Raw genomic sequence first — 11,789 nt, forward strand, 5'->3', positions numbered from 1 at the left:
ACTTGGGACGCTGTGGCAGGAAAATCGCTTGAACCCAGGAGGCAGAGGTTGCAGTGAGCAGAGATCGTGCCATTGAACTCCAGCCTGGGTGACAGAGCGCGACTCCTCCAAAAAAAAGAAAAGAGCCAGAGAGCAGTGGGTGCCGTCTTAAATAAGGTGAGAGCTCTGAACAGAAGACTTTACAGCAGAGCCCTGAATGTGGTGACAGCCAGGGAAGGAGTCTCACTGGCAGGAAAACGGCAGGTGTGATGCCGGAGGCCGCAACTGTGGCCTGGGAGGTGGAGCCGAGGGAGGTAGATGGAGGGGTGAGGCCTGGAGGGAGAGAGGCCGTGGGCCAGGCCACAGAAGGCCCTGGCCGGGACTCAGGATTTTGCTTGTGTGGCAGGCAACTCCTGGAGGCATTGAAGGCACGGGTCCATGCTGGTACACGGACACGGGGACCAGGTGGCCATTGTGGGGATGGGCTTGGGGCGGAGTGGGAGTGTGGAGAAGCAGCTGAAACTCGGGGCATGTGTCTGCAGGCAGAGCCAATGGATGGGATGTGGGGCGGGCAGCATCCCACCATCCCGGAAACTCCTCCTCCATCCGCTGCTGGGTTCCAGCCCTCGCCAGTGCTCATGGCGGCTTCGCCTTTTCCTGAAGCTCTGCATCCAACAGTGGGTGCATGGAAGACAAATTTCTCAAGCCTTTGTGTATCTGAAAACGTCTTTATTCTTTGCTCTGTCATCCAGGCTGGAGTGTAGTGGTGCGATTTCAGCTCACTGCAACCTCCATCTCTCGGGCTCAGGCGATCATCCCGCCTAAGCCTCCCAAGTAGCTGAGACTACAGGTGCACACCACCACGCTTGGCTAATTTTTGTAATTTTAGTAGAGACCGGGTTTTGCCATGTTGCCCAGCCTGGTCTCGAACCCCTGGACTCAAGTGATCTGCCCACCTCGGCCTCCCAAAGTGCTGGGATTACAGGTTTGAGCCACTGCACCCGGCCTCGACCCACGACTTTAAATGGAAATCAAGTTGGCTCAGTGGCTCATGCCAGTAAACCCAGCACTTTGGCTAGGTTGAGGTGGGAGGATCGCCTGAGCCCAGGAGTGTTTGAGAACAGCCTGGTAACATAGCAAGACCCCGTCTCTACTGCAATAAAATAAATACATAAATAAATGGAACTCATTGTCAGTTGGAAGCTGCAAGATCGCCGCGCTGCATGTGGCACCAGCATGGCTGTCATGGTGGCCACCAGTCCCCCGGGGCCTAAGGCCCCAACCCCGTCCACATGCCCACGATTCTCTCTCCATGCTTTTTGCATCTTCTCCGTGTCCATGGTGTTCTGACACTGGACAAGGGGAGCCTGGGGACCAGCAATGGTTCCCTGGCCTGGCACCCCCTGGGCTCATGCCACCTTGGGAATGATGGGTGCCCTCACTGGGACAACTTCGTGGACCTTCTTCCCATGAGCTGGGTGGCTTGAAACAAGGAAATGAATCCTATCACAGCTCTGGGGGCCAGAAGTGTGAAGTCAAGGTGCACACTCCCTCGAAGGCTCTGGAGGGGGGTGTCCCACAATACCTCTCCCAGCTTCTGGGGGCCGGAAGTGTGAAGTCAAGGTGCACATTCCCTCGAAGGCTCTGGAGGGGGGTGTCCCACTTTACCTCTCCCAGCTTCTGGGGGCCGGAAGTGTGAAGTCAAGGTGCACGCTCCCTCGAAGGCTCTGGAGGGGGGTGTCCCACTTTACCTCTCCCAGCTTCTGGGGGCCGGAAGTGTGAAGTCAAGGTGCACGCTCCCTCGAAGGCTCTGGAGGGGGGGTGTCCCACTTTACCTCTCCCAGCTTCTGGGGGCCGGAAGTGTGAAGTCAAGGTGCACGCTCCCTCGAAGGCTCTGGAGGGAGGTGTCCCACTTTACCTCTCCCAGCTTCTGGGGGCCGGAAGTGTGAAGTCAAGGTGCACACTCCCTCGAAGGCTCTGGAGGGGGGTGTCCCACTTTACCTCTCCCAGCTTCTGGGGGCCGGAAGTGTGAAGTCAAGGTGCACACGCCCTCGAAGGCTCTGGAGGGAGGTGTCCCACTTTACCTCTCCCAGCTTCTGGGGGCCGGAAGTGTGAAGTCAAGGTGCACACTCCCTCGAAGGCTCTGGAGGGGGGTGTCCCACTTTACCTCTCCCAGCTTCTGGGGGCCGGAAGTGTGAAGTCAAGGTGCACACTCCCTCGAAGGCTCTGGAGGGGGTGGTGTCCCACTTTACCTCTCCCAGCTTCTGGGGGCCGGAAGTGTGAAGTCAAGGTGCACACTCCCTCGAAGGCTCTGGAGGGGGGTGTCCCACTTTACCTCTCCCAGCTTCTGGGGGCCGGAAGTGTGAAGTCAAGGTGCACACTCCCTCGAAGGCTCTGGAGGGGGGTGTCCCACTTTACCTCTCCCAGCTTCTGGGGGCCGGAAGTGTGAAGTCAAGGTGCACACTCCCTCGAAGGCTCTGGAGGGGGGTGTCCCACTTTACCTCTCCCAGCTTCTGGGGGCCGGAAGTGTGAAGTCAAGGTGCACACTCCCTCGAAGGCTCTGGAGGGGGGGTGTCCCACTTTACCTCTCCCAGCTTCTGGGGGCCGGAAGTGTGAAGTCAAGGTGCACACTCCCTCGAAGGCTCTGGAGGGGGGGTGTCCCACTTTACCTCTCCCAGCTTCTGGGGGCCGGAAGTGTGAAGTCAAGGTGCACACTCCCTCGAAGGCTCTGGAGGGAGGTGTCCCACTTTACCTCTCCCAGCTTCTGGGGGCCGGAAGTGTGAAGTCAAGGTGCACACTCCCTCGAAGGCTCTGGAGGGAGGTGTCCCACTTTACCTCTCCCAGCTTCTGGGGGCCGGAAGTGTGAAGTCAAGGTGCACACTCCCTCGAAGGCTCTGGAGGGGGGTGTCCCACTTTACCTCTCCCAGCTTCTGGGGGCCGGAAGTGTGAAGTCAAGGTGCACACTCCCTCGAAGGCTCTGGAGGGGGTGGTGTCCCACTTTACCTCTCCCAGCTTCTGGGGGCCGGAAGTGTGAAGTCAAGGTGCACACTCCCTCGAAGGCTCTGGAGGGGGTGGTGTCCCACTTTACCTCTCCCAGCTTCTGGGGGCCGGAAGTGTGAAGTCAAGGTGCACACTCCCTCGAAGGCTCTGGAGGGGGGTGTCCCACTTTACCTCTCCCAGCTTCTGGGGGCCGGAAGTGTGAAGTCAAGGTGCACACTCCCTCGAAGGCTCTGGAGGGGGGTGTCCCACTTTACCTCTCCCAGCTTCTGGGGGCCGGAAGTGTGAAGTCAAGGTGCACACTCCCTCGAAGGCTCTGGAGGGGGGGTGTCCCACTTTACCTCTCCCAGCTTCTGGGGGCCGGAAGTGTGAAGTCAAGGTGCACACTCCCTCGAAGGCTCTGGAGGGGGGGTGTCCCACTTTACCTCTCCCAGCTTCTGGGGGCCGGAAGTGTGAAGTCAAGGTGCACACTCCCTCGAAGGCTCTGGAGGGAGGTGTCCCACTTTACCTCTCCCAGCTTCTGGGGGCTGGAAGTGTGAAGTCAAGGTGCACACTCCCTCGAAGGCTCTGGAGGGGGGGTGTCCCACTTTACCTCTCCCAGCTTCTGGGGGCTCCTCATGGCAGCGTCACCCCAGTCTCTGCCCCATCTTCACAGGCCGTGTCCTCTGTGCCTCCTCCTCTGTCTCTTATAAAGACCCCTGTCATCGGCTTTAGAGCCACCTGAATAGTCTTATCTCAAAATCCTTGGTGACATCCGCAGAGACCCTTTTCTACATAAGGCCTGCCTGGGTCTCATTCAAGCCAGTACTTAACCTGTAACCAAAAATACCAGCCTGGCCCACATGCGGCAACCCTGTCTCTACTAAAAATACAAAAATTGGCCAGGTGCGGTGGCTCACGCCTGTAATCCCAGCACTTTGGGAGACCACAGCTGGCGGATCACCTGAGGTCAGGAGTTTGAGTCCAGCCTGGCCTACATGGCAAAACCCTATCTCTACTAAAAATACAAAAATTACCCAGGTGTGGCGGCACACACCTGTAATCCCAGTTACTTGGGAGGCTGAGGCAGGAGAATCCCTTGAACCCAGGAGGCAGAGGTTGTGGTGAGCCGGGATCGCGCCCTGCACTCCAGCCTGGGTGACAGAGTGAGACTGTGTCTCAAAAAAATTAATTAATTGGCCAGGTGCCATGGCTCACGCCTGTAATCCCAATACTTTGGGAGGCTGAGGTGGGCAGATCATGAGGTCAGAAGTTTGAGACCAGCCTGACCAACATGGTGAAACCCCGTCTCTACTAAAAATACAAAAACTAGCCAGGCGTGGTGGAATGTGCCTGTAATTCCAGCTACTCGGGAGGCAGGAGGCTGAGGCAGGACAATCGTTTGAGCCCGGGAGGCGGAGGTTGCAGTGAGTTGAGATTGCACCATTGCACTCTAGCCTGGGCGACAGAATGAGACTCCATCTCAAATAATTATAATAATAATAATTAATTAAGGTGGCAGCCAGTCACATTTCCATTGCTTTACCGAGAGAGGCGGGGCCTCCCAGGATGCAGCCGTGCACAGCCTGGGCGACGGGTGCCCGCGCAGACCTGGCTCTGTTGACTCCCTGGCCCCCGTCGGGTTCCCTGTCTTGCTTCGACTTCGTGGGAGCACAAGTCCATGTGCTCCTGTTAAAGCCATCGCCTCCTGTCCGCGGGCTTGCACCCAGCTGAAAGATTCTTCAAAGAAACTGTTTGCATCTGTTTTAAGCCTGTCTCCTTGGGAACCTGCAGTTCTCAGAGCCCACTGGCTTGAAGGCAGATGCCTTTCACGGAGGCGGCAGGAAGAGCCCTGCATCCAGCCAGGGCCAAAGAAGGAAAACCACTCAGCGGGAGAGCTGGGGGGACAAGACACGAGACAGACCCACGGAGCCACCTCCACCCTCCCCTGCGGCCAGGAGGGAGACTGCAGGGCCTCGCCGTCTCCGGAGCCACCTCCACCCTCCCCTGCGGCCAGGAGGGAGACTGCGGGGCCTCGCCGTCTCCGGATGGGTTGCTTGTGGAGGAAGACCTTGTTTTTCTTTCTTGTGTTTGTGACTGTGCGTCTACATGGGGCTTCATCGCAAGAAGCCGCCCCAGCGGGGCCCAGGAAACCGTTTTTCGAGAGGCTTCGTAGACTGGAGGAGCAGGCAAGTATACCCCTGACATGGCGCCGTCGGGTTTTTAAATTGGCAGCAGATGGAAGACGGATGTTACAGAAACAGAGCGGTAAACATCAGGGCTTGGCGGACACGAACATGGCGTGTGACGCACTTTCCATCCGTGAAGATTATTTCACCTGCAGTTGGACACCAGGGAAAAGCTGAGCTGGGTTCACACCAGACGCAAACGTCATAACGTGTCGGGGTCAGGAGCTGGGCTCCGCTCACACCGGACGCAAAAGCCTCTTAACACGTGGGGGTCAGGTGGGGCCAGAGGCTAGAAGGGGGTCTGGAAATGAGTCAGGATAACTGGGGGCCATGGGGGCCAGGCAGTGTCATGGGGAGGGAAACTGGGAGGTCACAGGTCCACCTTGAGGCAGAGGGTGTGGACAGCCTCCTGGACTCCCACGCAGGGTCCTCGGACAGTTCCGGAGTGCTTTGTGCCTGGTGGGCCTGCACTGGGTGCTTCCTGTTTGGGTCTCATAAAGCACTCATGAGGCCACCCTGCCATCCGCCGCTCACAGGCAGGAGCTGGGGTCACAGGGGGAAGTGACTTGCCGGTGGTTATGGGGCGAGGGGCGGGGATCAGAGCCCCGGCTATGGGCCTGGAGTCCACGCCCCACGTGGTGCAGCTGCATGGCCCGGGGTCGGTCCCTGGCACCCACGACATCTCACAGCATCGCAGTGGGGATCAAATCAGTGGGAGATAGGCAGTGCTGACCGTGGGCTGGGCATGTGGCCGCTGCTCCCAGCGTGAGAAGGCAAAGCCTTTCCCATCCCTCCTAGCCAGCCCGGCCGGGCCCATCATCACCGTGTCCTCCTTACAGTTCCGGAGATTCCAGGAGGTGACCTTGACGCACCTGCAGGGCATTGCCAGCAACTACAACGTGTCCTACAACGTTGATGTCCGGTTCCGGAGCCTGGCGGAAGAGAGCCAGGCCGTGGCTCAGGCGGTCAACCGGTCACAGGCCTCGCTGCAGGGGGAGCTGGTGCAGCTCAAGGCCTGGGTGAGGAAGCTGCAGCGCCAAAGCCAGAAGGTAGACATGCGGCTGCGGGCCTTGGACCTCGCCTTGGGCGAGAGGAGCCAGCAGCAGGCCCGGGAGAGGAAGGCGCACGAGGCCCAGGAGGACGCCCTGCGGGACTCACTGGCACGCCTGGAGGACCTCGTCCACAGTCAGGGCACCAGGCTGGCTGCTCTGGAGCAGTGGCTGCCCGTGGCCCACCCTGGCACCACAGCCTTGGGGCCGGCCCTGGTCCCAGCCCCAACCCAGCCTGATCTGCTGGGCCCGAGCTCCCTGAAGCTTCAGAGGGACAGGCAGGAGCTCCGAGCTGCATCCGAGCACCGGGGCCCCCGGCAGGACTCCTCGGCCCCTCTCCAGGGGACTCGGGAGCCCCCAGCCTCAGGCAGCTATCGGGTACTCAATGGGACTGCCACGGCCCCAAAAGATCCTCCACAGCAGGCATGGTCCCCCCGGGGGCCAGGAGAGAGTAAGTACCACAGGCTCCCAGTTGATGGCCAGGCTTCCCTCCAGCTCCTCCTTAGACCAGGACCCCCAGAAAATCTCCCCTTCTCAAAAGAGATTCAGTTACAGGCCGGGAGATGGGGAGAGGGTCTTGGATCATCCGGGTGGGCCCACTGTCATCACAGGGACTTTTTAAGGGGAGGCAGGAGGAACACAGAGGAGGGCATGAGGGCGGAAGCAGAGATGGCGGGATGCACAGACGAGGGGGCCCCATGCCGAGGGGTGCAGGTGCCTCTGGAAGCTGGAAAGGGCAGGAGACGGTTTCTCCTTGAGCCTCCAGAGGAACCAGCCCTGCCCACACCTGATTTGAGCCCTGGGAGACCGTGTTGGCCTTGTGACCTTCAGAAGCATGAAACTCTAAACTTGTGCTGTTGTGAGTCATGAAATTTGCAGAGACTCCCTGGCAGAGATGGGTCCTGGCTCAGCTGGGGGGGCCAACAGCTAGGGCTCCCAACAGGACCCCACTACTTCCGAGTATGGCCCTCACGCTCGGTCTTCCCACCCGTGGAACTGGGGTGATCCCATCAAGAGGGTGAAGGAGACGCTGCAGGGGAGCCATCGGCAGGACCAGTGCAGAGTCAGTGCTCCATGAAGGGTGGCAGCCGGGAGCAGGAGGCCTGGCGCCCACAGCACATGTGCTTCTGGATGCTTCTGCACGGCCTCCTGCATGGAGCTGACCCCTCCCTCCTCTGTTTCTAGTTTGCGGCGTGGGCCCCACCCTCGTTTTTCCGAACGCCTCCACCAAGAATGTCGTCTTCCTCAGCCCCGGCTTCGTCACTGCGCTGCGAGCCATGTCCTTCTGCAGCTGGGTCCGCACGGCGTCAGGCCGCCTGGGCACCCTCCTGTCCTACGCCACCGAGGACAATGACAACAAGCTGGTGCTGCACGGCCGAGACTCCCTGCTGCCCGGAGCCATCCACTTCGTGATCGGGGATCCGGCCTTCAGGGAGTTGCCCCTGCAGCCGCTGCTGGATGGCCAGTGGCACCATGTCTGTGTCATCTGGACGTCCACCCAGGGCAGGTACTGGCTCCACGTGGATCGCAGGCTGGTGGCCACCGGCTCCCGCTTCAGGGAGGGCTATGAGATCCCCCCTGGAGGGTCCCTGGTGCTGGGCCAGGAGCAAGACAGCGTGGGGGGCGGGTTCGACAGCTCCGAGGCCTTTGTGGGAAGCATGTCTGGCTTAGCTATCTGGGATCGGGCGCTGGTTCCCAGGGAAATTGCAAACCTTGCCATTGGGAAGGAGTTCCCAACAGGTGCCATCCTGACGCTGGCCAATGCTGCACTGGCAGGCGGATTCGTGCAGAGGGCCAACTGCACCTGTCTGGAGCGCTGTCCCTGAGGCCACGCTGCACAGGGGCTGAGGCCAGCAAGAGGAGCGTGTTCCCATCCACATTCCACCATCGCCCCCCTCCCCCAGCACATTCTACAAAGGCCATCCCACCCGCCCTGGCTGTGCATACCTGTGCCCTCACGTAGGGGTGCCTGTTCCATCCTGGGGGGTGGGGAGGTGGACAGGGAGCAAGCAGGGACAGAGCAAGCCTGGGGTCAAGGTGGCCCACAAGCCCATGTTTCATCCATCACCATGGAGTTCTTACTTCTGCACTTTCTTCTTTTTTTTTTTTTTGAGATGGAGTCTCACTCTGTCTCCCAGGCAGGAGTGCAATGTCATGATCTGGGCTCACTGCAACCTCTGCCTCCTGGATTCAAGCAATTCTTGTGCCTCATCCCTCCTGTAGCTGGGATTACAGGCATGCACCACCACACCCGGCCCCTTCCTTCCTCCCTCCCTCCCTTCTTCCTTTCCTTTCCCGTTCCCTCCCTCCCTCCCTCCCTTCCTTTCTTCCTTCTTCCTCTCTCTCTCTCTCTCTTCTCTCTTTCTTTCTGACAGGGTCTTACACTGTCGCCCAGGCTGGAGTGCAGTGGCACCAATCATAGCTCACTGCAGCCTCCACCTCCCGAGCTCAGCTGATCCTCCCACATCAGCCTCCTGAGTGGCTGGGACTATAGGCACACACTACCGTGCCTGGCTGAAAATTTTTTATTTCTTTTTTCTTTTTTGGATGAAGTTTTGCCCTGTCGCTCAGGCTGGAGTGTAGTGGTGCAATCTCAGCTCACTGCAACCTCCACCTTTTGGGATAAAGCGATTCTTCTGCCTTACCCTCCCAAGTAGCTGGGACTATAGGTGTGCACCACCATGTCTAGCTCTAATTTTTGTGTTTTTAGTACAGACGGGGTTTCACCCTGTTGACGAGGCTGGTCTTGAACTCCTGACCTCAAGTGATCCACCTGCCTCGGCCTCCCAAAGTGCAGGCATGAGCCACTGTGCCCAGCCCAGTTTTTTTTTTTTTTTTTTGAGACGGAGTCTCGCTCTGTCGCCCAGGCTGGAGTGCAGTGGCCGGATCTCAGCTCACTGCAAGCTCCGCCTTCTGGGTTTAAGCCATTCTCCTGCCTCAGCCTCCCGAGTAGCTGGGGCTACAGGTGCCCGCCACCTCGCCCGGCTAGTTTTTTGTATTTTTTAGTAGAGACAGGGTTTCACCGTGTTAGCCAGGATGGTCTCGATCTCCTGACCTCGTGATCCGCCCGTCTCGGCCTCCCAAAGTGCTGGGATTACAGGCTTGAGCCACCGCGCCCGGCCCGGCCCAGTTTTAATGCTTTTAAAACTTTATTGACTTGGCGTGGTGGCTCACACCTGCAATCCTAACACTTTGGGAGGCAGAGGTGAGTGGATCACTTGAGTCCAGGAATTTGAGACCAGTCTGGTTAACACGGTGAAACCCTGTCCCTACTAAAAAAAAAAAAATACAAAAAAGTTAGCCCAGGTGTGGTGGTGTGTCCCTGTAGTCCCAGCTTTTTGGGAGGCTGAAGTGGGAGAATCACTTGGGCCTGGGAGGTTGAGTCTGCAGTGAGCCGAGATCATGCCAATGCACTCCAGCCAGGGCAATCAGAGTGAGACCGTCTCAAAAAACAAAACAAAACCTTATTGAGGTAAATTTTACCTATCATAAAATTCACCCGTTTCAGCCAGGCGTGGTGGCTCACGCCTATAATCCCAGCACTTTGGTAGGCCAAGGCGGGCGAATCACGAGGTCAGGAGATCGAGACTATCCTGGCTAACACAGTGAAACCCCATCTGTACTGAAAATATAAAAAATTAGCTGGGCGTGATGGCTGGCGCCTGTAGTCCCAGCTACTCAGGAAGCTGAGGCAGGAGAATGGCGTGAACCTGGGAGGTGGAGCGTGCAGTGAGCCGAGATCATGCCACTACACTCCAGCCTGGGCGACAGAGCAAGACTCTGTCTCAAAAAAAAAAATTCACCCATTTCAAGTGCATAGTTCAAAGATTTGTAGAGAATTGACCGAGTTGTGCAGCCATCGTCACAACCCAGTTTTAGGACCTTTCTGTTCCCTTCCTAAAAAAGTGTAGCAATCACTCCTGGCCCCCGCCCTGCACCCTCCCCAGCCTCTGGCAGCCACCCATCTGTTTTCTGTCTCTGTGGATTTGCGTGTTCTGGACACTGCATACAAATAAACCAAACAGCAATTGTCCGTTTGTGTCTGGCTTCTTTTAATTAGCATAAGGTTTTCAAGCTTCGTCCACGCTGCGGTGTGTCTCAGCGTTTCATCTGTGTGGTTGCATTGTTCGGATGGACCATGTTTCGTCTCTCCGTTCATCCGCTGGTGGACATCTGGGCTGTTTTCAGTTGGGGTTACTGTGGATGAAGTTGGTCTGAGCACTGTCAGAAGCGCCTTTGTGTGGCGTTCTTCCCACTTCGGTGGATACCTAGGAGCAGAATTACTGGTCGTATGGTAAGTTCATGTCTAGGCCTCTTTTTTTTTTTTTTTTAAGACAGTTTCACTCTTGTCACCCAGGCTGGGGTTAATGGTGTGATCTAGGCTCACTGCAACCTCCGCTTCCCAGCTTCAAGCGATTCTCCTGCCTCAGCCTCCCAAGTAGCTGGGATTACAGGCGTGTGTGCCACCACACTCTGCTAATTTTTGTATTTTTAGTAGAGATGGGATTTCACCATGTTGGCCAGGCTGGTCTTGCACTCCTGACCTCAGGTGATCTGCCTACCTCGGCCTCCCAAGGTGCTGGGATTCCAGGTGTGAGCCCCCACGCCCGGCCCATGTCTAGGCTTTCAGAGAAACTGCCCAACTGTTTTCCAAAGTTGCTACATCATTTTTCATTCCCACCAGCAATCTGTGAAGGCTCCCGTTTCTCCACATCCTTGTCCACACTTGGTTTTTGTCTTTTTTTTTTTTTGAGACAGGAGTCTCACTGTCGCCCAGGCTGGAGTGCAGTGGCGCAATCTCGGCTCACTGCAACCTCCGCCTCCCGGGTCCAAGCAATTCTCCTGCCTCAGCCTCCTGAATAGCTGGGATCACAGGTGCGACCACCACCATGCCCGGCTAATTTTTTTGTATTTTTAGTAGAGGCCAGGTTTTACCATGTTGGGCAGGCTGGTCTTGAACTCCAGACCTCAGGTGGTCTGCCCACTTCAGCCTCCCAGAGTGCTGGGATTACAGGCATGAGCCACCGCACCCGTCCTCTCCTTTTGATACATATTTTTTTGAATTCCAAATCATGGCAGGGTAAAAAAACTTGCATTGACCATTAGAACAGACTTGTATTTAGGTTTCAGTCTGATGTAAATTGACTTCGTGACGTTGGAGATTCCCAGAAAAGGCCCAAACACAAGATCTCCAAGAATCAGAAAGTCATATGGTGCAGACAGGAGAAAGCGGGGCGTGGCGTGGGGCGGGGGCAGGGGAGGGGCCCAAAACCGTGGACCAAGCGAACAGGCCTGGTTCTCAGGATTCGCCAATCCCTCCCGTTCTCCCTCTTCCTATCTGAAAAGTGAGGAGACCCATGAGAGATCCCACATCCTTCAACAGCAGATCCAGAAAGGGCCCAAGCCCTCCGCCCCGTGCATAGGGGGTTTCAGCTCTGCAGATGCCTGGGCCCTGCCCAGCTGGCCCCATGGGGAAGGTGCCCTAAGTCCGTACCTGGAGTCCTCTAGCAACATCTCTGCAGAGCAGCCTGTGGACCCCAGCAATTCTGGGCTTTCAGGTCAAGATCAGCCCAGCCTGCCTCCCCCAGCGCCACCT

General features: G+C 57.6%; 1 protein-coding gene across 1 annotated transcript; it reads left to right on the forward strand.

Moving 5' to 3' along the window:
- The first annotated feature begins 4,387 nt into the window (after positions 1-4,387).
- On the forward strand, positions 4,388-8,323 carry PTX4 (pentraxin 4). Its single transcript, XM_030925524.1, has 3 exons — positions 4,388-5,144; positions 5,984-6,644; positions 7,379-8,323. Exons 1-3 carry the CDS (start codon positions 5,004-5,006, stop codon positions 8,017-8,019), a joined length of 1,443 nt encoding a protein of 480 aa, XP_030781384.1. The 5' UTR covers positions 4,388-5,003; the 3' UTR covers positions 8,020-8,323.
- The last annotated feature ends 3,466 nt before the right edge of the window (positions 8,324-11,789 follow it).

The sequence above is a fragment of the Rhinopithecus roxellana genome, chromosome 20, assembly GCF_007565055.1.
Source record: "Rhinopithecus roxellana isolate Shanxi Qingling chromosome 20, ASM756505v1, whole genome shotgun sequence".
Lineage (NCBI taxonomy): Eukaryota > Metazoa > Chordata > Mammalia > Primates > Cercopithecidae > Rhinopithecus > Rhinopithecus roxellana.